General features: G+C 45.7%; 2 protein-coding genes across 2 annotated transcripts; both read left to right on the top strand.

The window, feature by feature from the left end:
- The first annotated feature begins 10542 nt into the window (after positions 1-10542).
- Positions 10543-13300, top strand: LOC143217694 (uncharacterized). Its single transcript, XM_076442231.1, has 10 exons — positions 10543-10744; positions 10882-11261; positions 11364-11519; positions 11580-11617; positions 11680-11818; positions 11860-12127; positions 12236-12431; positions 12481-12651; positions 12696-13193; positions 13282-13300. Exons 1-10 carry the CDS (start codon positions 10543-10545, stop codon positions 13298-13300), a joined length of 2067 nt encoding a protein of 688 aa, XP_076298346.1.
- A 1860-nt stretch (positions 13301-15160) lies between these two features.
- Positions 15161-16027, top strand: LOC143217693 (uncharacterized). The gene is made up of 2 exons (XM_076442230.1): positions 15161-15713; positions 15804-16027. The coding sequence occupies exons 1-2, from the start codon at positions 15179-15181 to the stop codon at positions 16025-16027; spliced, it is 759 nt and encodes a 252-aa protein (XP_076298345.1). The 5' UTR covers positions 15161-15178.
- Positions 16028-16292: the final 265 nt, after the last annotated feature.

The following is a 16292-nucleotide window of genomic DNA, read 5'->3' as shown; positions in this document are numbered from 1 at the left end:
GTCGCTGCAAGGGTCGCTGCACGGGTCGCCGCAAGTTTCTGTGTTAAAGTCGAATAACTTTCGATAGAAAAGAGATAGAACGATGAATTTTTTTTTAAATTAAAGCTCTAACTTTGCAGAATATGCGGAAAGTAGGGAAATGATGGTACGAACGTTTTTTAACCTTGACAAAATTCGTTGAACCTGCACAATTTCAATAAAACTTTTTTGCAACATGCTGTACATCATTTCCCGTACATTCTTCCACGCTTATTTCAAATCTGGTCTCAGAATTTGTCTACCACCTCAGGATTTTCCAAAAAATCGAATTTTTTGTCAACGAAACATCATGAAATCATATTTTCGTTGAAATCCGATTGAGCTACACTTTTTTTTTGGTGGTTTTATTAGGAAAGGATTGGGCTATTGCAAAATTATTTTTTTAACCTCGACCATCAACTGTATGGAGTCGAAAAATTTAAACTAATTCGTTTTTTACGTCTTTTTCGATGAGCCGTCACACAGTGGTCTGGATTGGAAAATCGTGTGCCTTTCTGCCCAAAAACGAACTTTCTCGTATCGATATCTATAAACATTGCTTCCCAAATGTTCACAGACCTCGGAAATGAAGAAAATAGTACAATTTAATAAATATAATAGTTGCAATAAACATTGAAAATAGGACATTTTAAGAGGAGGATTTTTCACGAGAAAAATTGCTTCTCTGTGATGCGGTGCCCTGACGTTCCTATTTAATATTATCTCTCGCTTTTTTTTTTATATTGAAGAGCAGACTTTTGTGATAAAAATCATATCTTTCTATTATTTATTAACGTAAATACTCTATTTATATAATAATGCTCAATGCCGTAAGAAAAATTTGTGAAGTCCTTTCCATTTAAGATGGTATATCTTTAAAGTTTAGCCGAGTTTAGCTTCCTAATTAATTGGAATATTTTTAGTACACCTTCCTTCTAAATAATCATGAAAAAATTAATTCCGCCCCTCTCCGCCCGCTCAAATTATTATTGTTTAAAGCCATTAAAGTTGGTAATAGAATGTTTGCGAGGTATATTGTTGGTACAAATTATTATCAGATGACTTCACATAGCGAAAAATGTAAGATTTTAGTGTTAAATATTGCATCCGAGGTAATTCTTTAGTATTAAAATATAATAGAAGTTTTTCAATTCTGTTTCGTTCTGATATTTCGCTCACCTCTAGTAAAATAAAGATATAAGGTAGTAGGCTCGTTTCGTTTTTTAATCATTATAAATTATTATAAAAAATATCTTTGACACGCTTGTAATGCGTTTTTACCTTTACGGTAATTTTTTTTGTGTATGTTGATTGCAACAAGACTTCTCAAATTTATATTTTACGTATTCCATAAAACGTTACACATGTGTGAAACATAAATATAAAAAATACATATTTAGAAAGTAAAAAATAGTATGTACGATTATATTGCAAAAATTTTTTTTTAAATCAAAAATATCAATGAAAATTTATAAAAAATTATTGTTTAACAAATGCAAAAAATATTTAATTACCTATAGTTAAAAATGAATATTTTTTAAATATTTTTAGTGAAAATTTCATTGCAGTATCTCTACTGGTTCAAAAGTTATAACAAAATGGCACACGATTTTCCAATCCAGACCACTGTGCGTCAGTGATTTAAATTTTGAACAAAATATGTTTATATTCCTTGGAGTTTCCACTGTAAAATGAGCCCTTCAAAAGAAATGGAGATATAAAAATTGGCGTCACAAGGAGCTGGCAACGGACGCTGTATACGACTAAATAACCCCATTTACACCTCGAGAATAATATTAGCAACCAGTCTTGACCAACGATGCCTTTTTAAGTGAAAGGTAACAACCCTGGAACAGACATTTTCTGACGTAAGGATCGACAGCGTCGGTCCTGAAATTACATATTTCATTCACGTAGAGAAAAAACATTTTAGATTTGTCTATGTCCAACAGGTGATCCAATACACTGCCTCGTAAGTACGAGCGATAGCGGAACAGCAGTGGGTTAGGATACGATACCGTTACCACCCACTACATACTACGCAATTGTAGGGGATGGCGGCAAGACGCCAACACGCATGGATTCGAACTGGTGACATTGTACTTGGTGTAAGCCTGAGAAGAAGGTTCCCAGGCAGGATTACGGTGACGTGTCTAGGTGCGAATGCGCGGACGATTGGATCAGAGTGGAGGAGGCAGGACTCGTTTCACATGCATTTTCGGCTGTATTGAAATACTTATTACAGCGGTCACACATACTACGCAGCGTGCGCCATCGAAGTCAACACATTGAGACTACGGGCGCGCGGCTGGGGTCGGGCTAGGCAGACCCAGGCAGACCCAACCCGGTAGATTCGATTTCTTTCAGTGCCGTTCCCGGGGCTGTTCTCTACAGAGAGATTTATGACAGGTCATTACTATTGAGCTGGAAGTCGACACTTCCTCGACCAACACGTTTTGACTGTAATTTTCAAATCACTCGACGAAGTCGAGCCACTCTCGGGCCGCTTGATATGTCACGAATAGACTGCGGATCTTTATGCATTTATAGCAAACTTGAGTAGATGAAATTGATAGTTGTTGGAAAATTTTTTAAATTGAAGATGTCAATATATGATTTCTCCTCTATTAAAATCATTAAGGGAAGAGATGACATTCAATTTAGTTTCTATTTCCTGTAATCGACGCTGACATTTTTTATTTTGCATAAAGATCCGCAGTCTATCCGTGACACACTATCAGGTGGCCCGGTGGCCCGAGAGTGGCTCGACTTCGTCGAGCGCGTTCAGACGTCAGACAGAAGCGGACAAGTTCGTGCGAACGCAGAATTGAATCTCGAGTAGCGCGAAAACTCGCTCGCCCGAACTTGTCCGATTCTTTCCGAACCCGCCCGACGAGATCGAGACACTCCCGGGCAGCCCGATGCCCTCGGGTAGCTGGAAACGCGCTCGAGCCGAAAATTATAAATTAAGTTTCTTTTCCCTTCTACGACACATTTTTTTTGCACGAAGACGTTTCAACCCTCTACACCTACCGAACCTTAAAAGTAACTGGTAAATGTTTCTTTGTATGAAAATGATGAGATTGATTTTATTTAGACTTTATGCAGCTCTCCTATTGTAATATGTTAATGTATTAGCTCGTTCGGAAAGTCATTTCGTTTTCTCCTTTGCTGAAGAAATAATTCAATTCAATTTAGTTTCTATTTCCTGTAATCGACGCTGACATTTTTTATTTTGCAGAAAGATCCGCAGTCTAGTAATGACAAACGGAAGCATTGCCATCCCTACACGATAAACAAAATTACTTTCCGAACGACCTGATAGTATGTAGTATGTAATTTAAATAAAAATATTAATTTTTGTCAGTAAAAAGAAAGACTGCTGCTGCTGCTGCTACACATTTGTACAATAGACATTTACTTTACCGACATCTTAATGTGGAAGATCCACATCAGCGCGACCAGCTCTGTATCACCTTACCGGGGCGAGAGACCCCCTGCTCCCTAGTACAAGGCCTGTACGTGCCTGTATGGCGCTGCGTACGGCATTCGAAACATTGGCGCGACTGTGTTGCCCTCTTACGGTGAGGCAAAATCCCCCACCGTTTTCCGTGCAGCCTCGCGGCAGCAGGGATCCAAAACGCGACATTGCTGCCCGGTGCAGCCCTGGTTGTCTGGGTGCCTGGGACGAGATTTATCATACTCCCCCACTCCTGCGTGCGAAATTCGACTAGCAACGTTGATGGTCCGCGCGAACTCTCACAGAATCAGTCAATACCTGTCGCCAACATGATGAAGATCACGAGCCTCTTCATCATCGCGCTCCTACACTCGTCATCCGCACTCGTCGGCTATGACTGTGGTGGCAGCACGTTAAATATCACATCGTTCTCTACCATCGACAAGCCAAAGTGCGATTACGCCAATGATCGCCCTACAAATCAACAGGTGCAGATTCAGCTTCTGCAGATGGTGGATTATGACGATACAATGATCCAACAATGCAAAGTAGAAGTTGACCGAACGATCTACCATTGCGGGATGCATTCCCACACGTCCGTTGTCAGCAATGGTAGACAGCAATATATTCTGGCAACACCCAGAGAAATTTGCCGCTCTATGCATGAGTCTGGCACATTATTTCAACGCAGATTTCGGGCCTTCTCGTTAATTCTACGACGTCAAGAAGCATCAACCTGGCCGGGTCAATCCAACAGGACGGTACCTGCGGAGGGACGACGTATAGCGACCCTTTTGGGACTTGGGACAATGCCATTGTCCAGGCGGTAATAAAAATTACACTGAAGGAGAGGCTAGCAACCGTTAAGCTCGCGGAGAACGAGATCGTCCTGCCTTCTGGTCAACGCTGTAAACTCAGCAGAGAATATTGTATGGATTCCGAGGACGGACATTCATACCGAACACTCAATGCAAATTTAACGAGTTTGAAGTTCAGTTCGAAGGAAAGAGTATGAAGACGACAACCAGAAATGGTTCTACGCCGATGTACACGGTGACCTCGGACGACACTGCTTTCGCTCTGACGAGCACGGGTCATACCACAGTGAGTGGATACACTCTGAGTAAGACAGAGCACCCCAAATTACTAATCATCGAGACGACGAAGGAAGGAAGGAAGGTTTAAAACGGAGAGGAAGACCCGTCTGAACAATATTAACATGTTCGTATACATTAATACCAAATTTGTATACGTAGAAAAACACATCAGGAGCCAACTGACAAGCATGTATAAGGATGTAATGCGTCAGAAGTGCAAATTAGAAAAACAAGTACTTCGAAACGCGATCGCATTAATCAACATCTCCCCAGCAGAAGTCGCGATGACGATCGTCAAGGAGCCCGGGTACATGGCCGTGCAATCCGGAGAAGTGATTCACATAGTAAAATGCATTCCAGTTCAAGTTGTAACGGATATAGGTCGGGAGATAAAGCCGGCTCAGTCGGTCGTCGAGAGTTCTTCGGCCACGAATGAAATACAACAGGTGTGGTCAAATAAACAATGTTTATTTTCGTCCTCCTTACTTCTAATGAACAAGGTTGCCCACGCTGGGCTATCGTACAGTTAACGCGGCGGAAGTCGGATGACCCGAAGGTCCGGCGCTCGCAACTTACTTCTAGTGAACAAGCTGGCCCACGCTGGGCTATCGTACAGTTAACGCGGCGGAAACGCGGACGGTGGTCGCGGTGACCCTATGCTAGACGCGGTAATCCTATGCTATTCGCGGTGGGTGGTCCGGTGACCCTATCCTAGACGCGGCTTCGCGGAGCGGAGAGATCGGCGATGACGGTGACGGTGACGGTGATCGGAAGGTAGAGAGACAGCGGGGCGGATCTACCTCTAGTCAAAGGCGTCAGCCACAAGCGTCGAGGTAGCGGGATAGGCACTCCAAGGGCGTCAGCCACGAGGAGAGTACACCCTGCGAGGGCGTCGGCCACAAGAGGGGTACTAACGGTGAGGAGGTCCCTGGGCGCCGGCCACGGGGATTGTAAGTGTGAGCGTGTAGGGGCGTCGGCCACGAACACGTTTCACCAGGTCGGAGGATATCCAAGGGCGTCAGCCACGAGGATCGGAGTGCGAGAGTATAGAGGCGTCGGCCACGAATACTTCTCGCCAGGTCGGACGGATTCCAAAGGTGTCAGCCACAAGGAATTTGCGGAACGTAGGAGCGGAGACGGCGGTAAGCGGACAGGAAGCCTGGTTCTCGTTCGCTGTGTCAGACTGCGTTCGTGGAGAAGCCACTAGTAGTGATCGTTCACTGATCGGAGAACCCGACTGATCCTCTCTGGGTCCGCGGCGCGTATTTATATCACCGAGGGTACAATTTCTCTCGCGAGAAAGCGCGGATCCGCGGTGGCCATCTCGCGGCCGTCGCCGCGATTCTCGCTAGAACCCGTGCGTGCTCGCGGTGGCCCTCTTTCGACCGCGGCCGCAGCCTCCACGGTCGGCGCCGCGGTACTTGCGAGAAACCGTGTGTGCTCGCGGCGGCCATCTCGCGGTGTTCGCGGGCCAGAGAGAGAAGAGTCTCGCGCCTCCGTTATATTCGTTACAAAGTCACGCTAAGGAAAACAGAAGATTGTTACGAGGAGCCAATCCTCGTCCTCCTGAGGAACCAATCTCTTTTTATTACGCCTCGCCATCGTATCCTCACCAAAGTAGGAACAAAGAGAGACTGCAATGAATTAGTTGTACCTACATTCAGGCTCCATGGAACGTGGTACAAGATAACACCACGTCCAGTAGAAACGGTACCGCCAACTCCGCTGCAACCCCTGACGGAATCTTTTTTTTTTTTTTTTTTATCGTGTGGAAATGCGTTACGCATACCCCGACCACCCTGGGGGGGAGCCGGGGTTATGTGGGGCTCCCTCGAGGAGGGGGTCGCCGAGCAAACAAGGCTCGCCGATCCCCTCTCCCAGAGTACCCACTAAAACCACACGCCCGCCCTAAGCTACATGGGAAGTGACTGGATCACGCGAGTATTCAACAGGACACTTCCCAGCTCACATGCATCCCGAGGGGAGGGGTTAGCTCCCCCCATGCCTGCTCTGACCGGACCCCGGGCGGAGGGACCCGCCCGGTGTCCCCATTCCTGGAGCCTTCGGATTGGGCTTCCCGAGCCCCAGCTCGGTCCACCCACAGCTCCCGGAGCCTTTCTGCCCTGCTCGAGTGGTGGACCCGAGGGTCCTCGCCCGGCCAAGGCAGGAAGGCGCCGACACCGGTAAGAAAGGGTCGTCGGAGGCGCATCCGGACGCCCCGACCCTCCCCACCCCAACCCCCACGCGCCCTCCCCCGGAACTAGCGTCCGGGGGGTGGCCGGCACTCCTCCACTATCGTCTCGGGGTGCCGGGCCAACTCGGGGGGAGATTTACTCCACCCCGGGGACCGGGGTCAGCTCACGCCCCCGGCCCCTCCATCCACCGCTCCCCTACGCGGGGGCACACGACGGCGCGGGGCGCGAACACCCCGCACCGCTAACGGAACCCCAGCCCCCCGGGAGGGGGAGGCATAAGTTGACGCGGGGAGGGGAACACTCCCCGCGCCCTCCCCCCAGTCCCCGTCCCACCACTCGGGGGACCCGCTGCGTCGCGGGGAGACGTCCCCCGCGCCACTACAACTGACCCCGACGCCCTCCCACCTCTGACGTCCCCGCGCCATCCTCCTCCTCGCGGAGCCCGGGTCTCTTTCCCGGGCCCGCTCGGCCTCCTCCTTCTGGGACATTACTGTCTCGCAGAAGGAGGCGACCCCTTTCCACGACCTCTGGCTCCCGGTCAAGTGGTCGAACAAGACCGGGAGCGAGAGGTCCCACCCTTCCACCGCGGCTCTGAGGACACGGCGCGGTCCGGCCCAAGCCGGGCACTCCTCGAGTGTATGTTGCGCCGTGTCCACCTCCTCGCCGCAGTGGTGGCATTGCGCCGCTGGCTCCCGCCCCATCCTTACCAGATACTCACCGAAACAGCCGTGTCCGGTGAGCACCTGCGTGAGGCGGAAGGTCAACCCCACTCGCCTCCCGCACCATGTATCGAACATGGGCAGGAGGGCCCGAACTGTCGGACGCGTCGAGGACGCAAGCAGGCGTCTCCATCGCTCGAACACGTCCGCACGGGCCTGGCGTCTCCGCACTTCGAACTGCTCCTCCTCCGCGGCCGTCAGCTCCTCCCCAGGGGGGCGGCGGGATTCGCAGGCGATCCGGTATACGATCGCCCGCTCCGCCGCCACCAGATGAAAGGGAGGAACCACGGCCAGGAGGCCCGCCACCTCTGTCGAGACGGTGCGGTATCCCCGAACCCCTGACGGAATCTGCTTGGCAGTACACCAACCCCGCCAATTTAGCAAACGGCGGAATCTACTCTCAAGACGAGATCCAGCGATTGAGCGAACACATCATGTTTCCAGTCGAGAAGTCTGCGGTGATAAACTCTATCGCACAAGGAGCATCAAGGCGAGCATACGCAGGGGAATCTGTACAATTGTTCGGTCTGATGGACGAGAAAACGCTCACAAAGATTGCCGAAAACGCTGGCGAAAAACTATGGCATGGTTTTGTCGAATTCGGGTCAATCATGGCTGGCGTCATAGGAATCTACACCGGCATCAGGATCATCAAACTTTGCATTAACACCATCCTGAATGGCATGGCATTACACAGCGCGTACGGATGTGGAATACAGCTGTTGGCGGCATCCTGGAGCGCCCTTACGCATTTCTGCCTGTTTCTCAAGACCAAAAGTGCCGCGGGTGAAGTGACCCCTCTCGAGTGCGTGTCTACAGATAATAACGAAGTGATAACGCACGTGCCGAACAAAACTAGTGATCTTAGAGTGCCCGAAAGACGGTTTGTTAAACTTAAGAGCATGAACGTAGAGAATGATAACGAAAGACAATTTGTTAGATTTGGAAGACTGAATGTAGAGAGTGATGATGAAAAATAATTTTCGATTTCTCGAAAATTATTTTTCCCCCGGGAAGGGAGATGTCACGTCCGTCGACGTGTTGACGCCTCGTGGCGTCTGTTTAGTTATAGGATACGTTATATTCAATAGTTTATAAGTACACTACCTATGTAACACGAACACCTAGCTGTAAAAACCTTATTTCTACTTTTATACTTTCGATACTTACCTTACATACTTACCGTCGCTCTTAGGAACCTGAAACTTATACAATTACTTACCTTACATACTTACCTGTCGCTCTGCCAAATTCTGTAATTTTCACTCATCATTTTATATTTTATATTTCAAGTTAAAACATTTTGTATTTCGTGCAGGAAAGACGCGCGAGCGCACGAGGCGCTCGCCAGTACCGTTACGCGCTAGCGCGCCCTTCCACTGTACAGCGGCGCGCCCCACTGCGCCGCTTCCCCCACTCCGCCGCTACGCGCCGCCGAGCCAGTCGAACGCAGCGAGCGTGCTGGCAGAGTCGCTTCTCGACATCGAGTACGAACAGGTCTCCCTCTGAGCCTGTCTACTCACCGTAATCAGGGGGTGTAAGCTGCAATGGAAATAGGTGGTCCAGTATATGTAGTTCGGCCCTAGCAGGCCCTGGTACTGAGGTGGCGTTGATGGCATGCCAGCGCATGCGCACTGATCATGAACGACGTGACGTCACCAAGCGGAAGCCAATCACAGCCAAGGAAATAGTTGGTCCAGTATATGTAGTTCGACCCTAGTACTGAGGTGGCGTTGGTGTCGCTGCAGTTTTTGCGATACATATACCAAAATTTTCAATGCTTTTATAAGATCGTCGGTGGGCCAATCAGCTAAAGAGTTGGACTACCAAGCGGTAGACCGAGGTTCGAATCCTGTTGGGGTAAACAGTTTTTTTTACAACCGTCTACCGCTTTATATCTATATATACTGCCATTAGTTCGGCCCTACTACTGAGGTGGCGCTGAAATACTGGCCACTTCTTTAACACGGCAGCTTGCACCCCCTGACCGTAATTCTAACAGTCGACACTTAGAATATTTTCATCCGGCTTTCTCTTCAGTTGTATCTTCAAGAGTCTTTATTAAAATACAGTCTTATTTTGCATCTTAAACGAGCTTCATATTTTATTTACGAGATCCTGAGTCACCGAGTCTTTATTCATCGTATTTCAACCTCGAGTTCGATCCTCGAGTCTACTGGAAAGTTTCACTGTCGAGAAACAGTCCTTCGCATCTTCCGCTTCGAGTCACCATCGAATATAATTCATATTCGCATCAAATCGAGCTGCTTCGCACTCGCAACGTTAAAATAACAATTTTCATTGCTCTTCTTCGAGCCTGCCATCGAATATATTACATATTCGCAACGAATCGAGCTGCTTAGTCACTCGCATCATTAAATCAGCAATTTTCATTGCTCTTAACGCAAACGACTCGCAATTATCATTGCGCCTTCTATCGAGAGACCGAATTTCTCGCAACCGGATTTCAACGTACGCTTGAGCGAGCGTGATCATATGCTGCACGGAGGTTCCTGAAATTCATCGTACGCTAAAGCGAGCGTCCTCTTATGCAGTCGGAGATCCAGTTATTCAACGTACGCTAAAGCGAGCATTATCGTATGCTGCTTTCGACGAGCGACGCCAAGCTACCAGTACAACATCGTCGCCGCATCGAAGCTACTACGAGGGCATTTAGTTTAACTGCGCTTCTGGGCCGGTGAGTCGATAATATTATTATTTGGTGTACGCGTTATTCGTCAGGGCCGTTCTTGTTGTCGCGATTCCCGAATTAGACGCGGAAGTAAGTCGCCGTATGGATTCTAAGCTGGGTATATTTTGTTAGACGTTTTCTCCGTGGTCGCGAGCGGTGATTTTATATATTTTTATCGTTCGACGTCCCGGGACGTAACAATTCATAATTAAAAACGGGGGAACGTTACATTGCAAAGTGCAATTATATTTTGAGAACGGGAAATTTAGCAAATCAAAGTTGAAAGGAATATTTTTGTCAACAACAGTGCGGTAGCAAGATGATTGAAACGTGGAAAAAAATGTTGAGGTGTTTGACAAGCATGTCAATACTGGTGAAAACTATGGACAAGTATCACGAATGGCATCGCTCGTACATCGAGTCTCTGCAGTGCTGCATCAATTATCTATCCAGTGCAAAGAATGAATTGTCGGGAAGCAAGAAATCTAGTTTAACATCAACTATGTGTCATATGCAAACTTTGAACGTTTCGTTGCACAAACGTATTTCCTCGCCACACACCGGTAGAGGTTTATATGATCGCGGCGGTGCGAGAGCCTCGACGCTCCGTTGGGAAAATGTTGAGTCGGCGTTTAAAAGTCACATATCGACCGGCATCGTTATCAACGTCGAACATATCGATCCTAAACAATTTTTACAGCATGCGAAACGAATGGTTACAGGGCGCGTTACAGAACTTCAGAATTCCTTTCATCGCTGAAAGCTAGCGTGACGTTGGAGGAGAAATTCATGCAGCACGCCAACGAGGTTTCCGTGAAAAGTTTCGGCACGCGAAACGTTGCATTGTTTCGGACGAGCAATCTACGACAGTGGTATCAGAGAGACGTTGTGCCAACGATTTTGACATCGTTGGAAGAGTTTCAAGAGCGAGACAGCGGATGGGCGTTGTCGAAGATACTACATTTGATTGTGAACTTTAGCAAATACCAGCCGCTGCAAGCCGGCTGTGCCGCTCAAACCTACTTGCCTCGAACGATACAGCTGAAAAAAGCGGTCGTGAACGTGAATAGCAAGGATGAGGCATGCTTTTTTGGGCGGTCGTGGTGGGTCTCTATCCGGCCAAGGCACATCCATCGCTTTTATCATCATATCCACACTACAAAACGGTGCTTCGAACCGTAGGTTTTCAATCACCCATGCTGTTCAAAGACATTCGAAGAACGAAAAAACGATGTTTCCGTAAACGTGTTCGAATGGGTGCGCAAGAAATGTGTAACGCTTCATTTGACTGAGAAGAAACGGAGGAGACATGTCAACTTGCTGTTTATCCAGAATGCTGTAAAAACACACGGCCATTTCGCGTGTATACGAAATTTACCACGATTGGTTTCATCGCAGCTTAGCAAGCATAAGTGCACGAAGCATATTTGCGATCGGTAAGTTGCACGTTTTTTGTTTTCTTAAAAATTCTTTGAAGCAAAATGTTTTCTTCCCACAGGTGCCTGCAATATTTTTACACACAGGAGAGATTAAACATTCATACGATCGACTGCGAACGAATGAATGATTGTGCTCTGGCGCTTCCAACGAGCGAAGATAAATGGTTGCACTTTAAAAACTTTGCAAACAAAGAACAGGCACCATTCATTATCTATGCTGACGTGCGGCACGCGTACAGTATCAACAACACCACGCGTTTAGTATAGGATACTATATGCATTGTCGCTACGACGAATCGCTGTGCGAGTATCAGGTTTATCGCGAGAAAGAGGGATGCGCTGCATGGTTTGCGAACAGGTTGTACGAGCTGAGTCGGAAATTACAGCCGATATTTGATAAAACGGTGCCAATGAATCCACTAACTGAAGCGGAAAAGTTAAATTTTCGTACGGCCACACATTGTCATGTCTGCGAGAAAACGTTGGAGGAAAACGATATACGAGTGCGTGACCATTGTCATTTCACGGGCGCGTATCGTGGTCCAGCTCATAACGGATGCAATTTGAGCTATCAATCTTCGTACGTGATACCAGAGGTTTTCCATAATTGATCAGGCTACGATGCACATTTCATCATAAAAGAATTAGCAAATTCGTTCGAGGGACGGATAGACGTGTTACCATTGACGAAAGAGAAGTGTATCTCATTCACGAAAGTTGTTGCGAAGACAGATGAAAAGAGAAATTATACAAAGTTCTTGAAATTTCGCTTCATCGATTCATTCAAGTTCTTGAACTCGAGTCTGGACAAGTTGTCATCGTATTTCTTCATCTAACGATGATTTCAACCTGTTGACCAGAAAAGGCGTGTTTCCATACGACTATCTGACATCGGACGATAAATTAAATGATACATGTTTACCGCCGCGCGAAGCATTTTACAATCGGTTAAATGGTAGCGATATATCCGACGTCGATTACCTTCACGCGTATACGGTTTGGTCGCGTTTCACTATACAAACGCTAGGACAGTACAGCGATTTATATCTAAAATTGGATGTATTGTTGTTGGCAGATGTGTTTTCGAAAATTTTCGCGATGACTGTATCGAGAATTACAAGCTCGATCCAGCACATTATTACACGCTCCCCGGTTTCGCGTGGGACGTGATGTTGAAAATGACGAAGATTGAATTGGAGTTGTTCACCGACGTCGATATGCTTTTGTTCGTGGAGCGAGGAATACGTGGTGGATTGAGCCAGTGTTCTCACAGATATGCACATGCAAACAACAAATATTTGTCTACGCACGATTCGAGTAAACCATCCACCTACTTAATGTATTTTTACATGAATAATTTGTATGGTTGGGCTATGTCGCAACCTCTACCGCACAGAGACTTTCGATGGGTGGAGGACATAGATAATTTCAACGTCGAATCCATTCCAATCGATAGCTCTGTAGGATACATTTTGGAGGTTGATTTAGAGTATCCACGCGACATTCACGATGCTCACGCAGATCTTCCGTTTTGTCCAAGTCACGATGCAGCAACCAGTTCGAGTCAAAGAAAGTTGCTGGCAACACTTCGCAATAAGGAGCGATACGTTATACATTATCGATACCTCCAACAAAGTTTAAAACATAATCTGAAATTGCAGAAAATTCATCGAATTCTAGAGTTTCAACAGTCGCGATGGTTGCACGGATATATCGATTTGAAAACAAAATTACGTGCCAACGCAACCAACGATTTTTCAAAGAATTTGTTCAAATTAATGAACAATGCTGTGTTTGGAAAAACGATGGAGAACGTTCGAAATCATGCGATCGTGAAATTACTTTCTCGATGGAACGGTAGACACGGAGTCGAACGATTGATAGCTAGACCAAATTTTCACAGTTATACGGTGTTTTCCAAAGACTTCGTCGCGATTCAGATGAAAAAGCTGCTCGTTAAATTTTACAAGCCAATCTACGTAGGCATGTCCATATTGGATATATCAAAATTTCATTTGTACAGCTTTCATTACGAGTACATTGTTACGGATAGAGAATATATTCCGTTCGTTTTCTCACAGGAATCTCTTCCAGATCGTCTCTGGCGGGAAGCGTCCTAGATAACCTTTCGAAGCCTTTGATTTAGGACCGAGCTCTGGCTCCGATTTCGTTAGAAGTGACAAAAATGAGAGTCTGGCCCTAAGCCCTAATCTCTAAGCGCGATTAGATAATGAACAAAGTATTCCATTCATTGTAGGCGTATATAAACCCTTAGATTCTCACTCTCGCGGGTTAGTACTGCAGTAGACACGTATCGCGTCACGTCGTGCTGCATTTCGGAAAGTTAACTTCTAACGAGATCGGGCTAAAGTAAATTTCGGATCAAAGTCTAAGTCCCCCGCATTGCCAGTGCGTGAAAACCGAGCACCGTAGTGTTTAGGTAAATTCTTTCTTTCACATTTTATATCTTTTACTCTCATTTCCAATCGCGACACATACACACTAGGGTGGTCCATATTTTTTGACCAACGAATTAAATGCACCGCACCCCTCATAATTGTTCCTTTAGGTGAGAAAAAAATTTGTGCAAAGTTTGAGATCGATCGAAAAAAAGGATCACGTACCTCAAAGCGACTGAAAATTTTGAAAATTGTGAAATTCACCTCAACTATGGAACATGGCACATCGTTGGATTTGTCTTTTTTTTCTGCATAGGAATATGGAAAAATTATATGACTTACTTTAAATAATAATAACAATGACCTTGAAATTTCAAAAATATGATTTCCAAAAAATTTTTTTATTTTGCCATTATATTATATTTACCTTATTGAACAATGCAAATTTCTCCTCTGACATTTTTTCGTACAATCACAAATAACAGAGATATTTAAACATTTCCATGTATTACATTTTATTTATACCTGTACTGAAACAAGACTTTAAGAAGCCTAAAGTGACAGTTTAGCTACATTGGCATTGAACAATAAACAAAATCAACTTGTACTTTGCATTACGAAGTACTTTTGTCAACTCTAAGTAAAATTATTAAGTAAAACTATTTCTGCTACCACAATTTTTTGTCAACTGGCTTTGGTTTGCAAAATATGAGCTGAAAACGACTTTCGTAAGGCAGAAACCAGGTACAGTTCCGTATCTGGGTACTGGGTACCCTCGATGCTGTCCATTAACATAAAACGCTATAAAACATTTCACCGGGATTAGGACCCCTTAAATGAGAGTAGCGAGGGGCAGCGGACCCGTTTACAACTCTCCGTACTGAACACTGGACCCACGACGGTCAGGTACGAGGGACGTTTAGTACACGTGCACCCTCCAGGACAATTTCCCGTTAGTCTACCCCTGTTTTCCTGACAGAAGGGTGTGCCAATCAGAGACGCTACATCGCTTCGCGACACGAGGGGCACTCTCCAAGGTCCGCGCTCCTTCACGACTATTAGGCCCTTTCCGGACCCAGACAAAATTGTATAAAAGCCCGTCCGAAAACGGATCATCAGTCATAGCTAATTTAACCACCGAACAGTGCACAGAAGTCCAATGGAGAGTAGAAATCACGGAAAACTGTTCTTATTAGAACATGACGAAAGTCAAATTGTAGGCGCTAAGTTGCCATCGATAGGGCAAGTTTTAAGAGTTTTGTTTTACAATTTACGGAAAGTGAAATTGAACCTTCGATCTAGCTCATATCTTGTTGTGAAAGAAGTGGAAGTGTTGTGGGAGAAGGCAAAAATTCCATTCAGGCAAAGCCATCACAGCATCGAGAAATTGGAGTCCTTATACCAGAAGTGGAGGCTGTTACAAAAGAATTCTACACGACGATCGCAGCTACAAGATAACAAGGAACAACAGTTTCTTGATCAATTAGATGATCTTTTCGATATCGCACATGTTGATGCTTTAGAAATGATCACGATCGATGAAGATAAACATTTTCTTCTGAACCAAAGAAAAAAAGGACGACCAGGATCGATGATTGGAGGAGATCGAGTTCTTTACGCAAAAGAACAGAGACAAGCGCTTCGTCAAGCAAAAGAAGAAACACGTCGAGTTAAAACGCAAGCAGCTATGCAAGGTACGTTTATCCAGAAATTATTTTTTTTAAAGTAAAATTGTCGAAATCTATTTCTCTATACTCATATTATTCACATTTTTTTACAATCAGAAGAAACAATCAACTTTGCATCAATTGCATCACCCGACGACGACGAAGAAAATCGGCAATGTACTGAGGATGAGGATGAGGATCCTGCGCTGGAGTCCAATGCGAGCGATTGCGATGCAACAGAACCTGGTCCGAGCAAACCTAAACGAAAACGCGGTTCAAAACAGGTTATTACGCTAAAGCTTATGTCAACACTTTGCCATATAATTGTAGCAATTTCTTAAGCTCTTGGTCACGACATTAATGATTTGACCATAAGTCGATCATCGATTCGTCGTTATCGAACAGAGTTGCGCAAGAAAGACAGTCAAATGCTACGTGCAGCTTTTTCCCAACATGAAATTGATGCAGTTACTGTACATTGGGATGGTAAAATGTTACCTGCTCTAGTCGGCAAAGAAAAGGTGGAAAGGTTGCCTGTCGTTATAACTTGCAGAGGGCGTGAACACTTACTTGGAGTTCCGATAATCCCGACTTCTACTGGAAGAG

The sequence above is a fragment of the Lasioglossum baleicum genome, chromosome 17, assembly GCF_051020765.1.
Source record: "Lasioglossum baleicum chromosome 17, iyLasBale1, whole genome shotgun sequence".
In the NCBI taxonomy this organism is placed as follows: Eukaryota; Metazoa; Arthropoda; class Insecta; order Hymenoptera; family Halictidae; genus Lasioglossum; species Lasioglossum baleicum.
The sequence above is the reverse complement of the archived record's forward strand: the minus strand, read 5'-3'. Positions and strand labels throughout refer to the sequence as shown.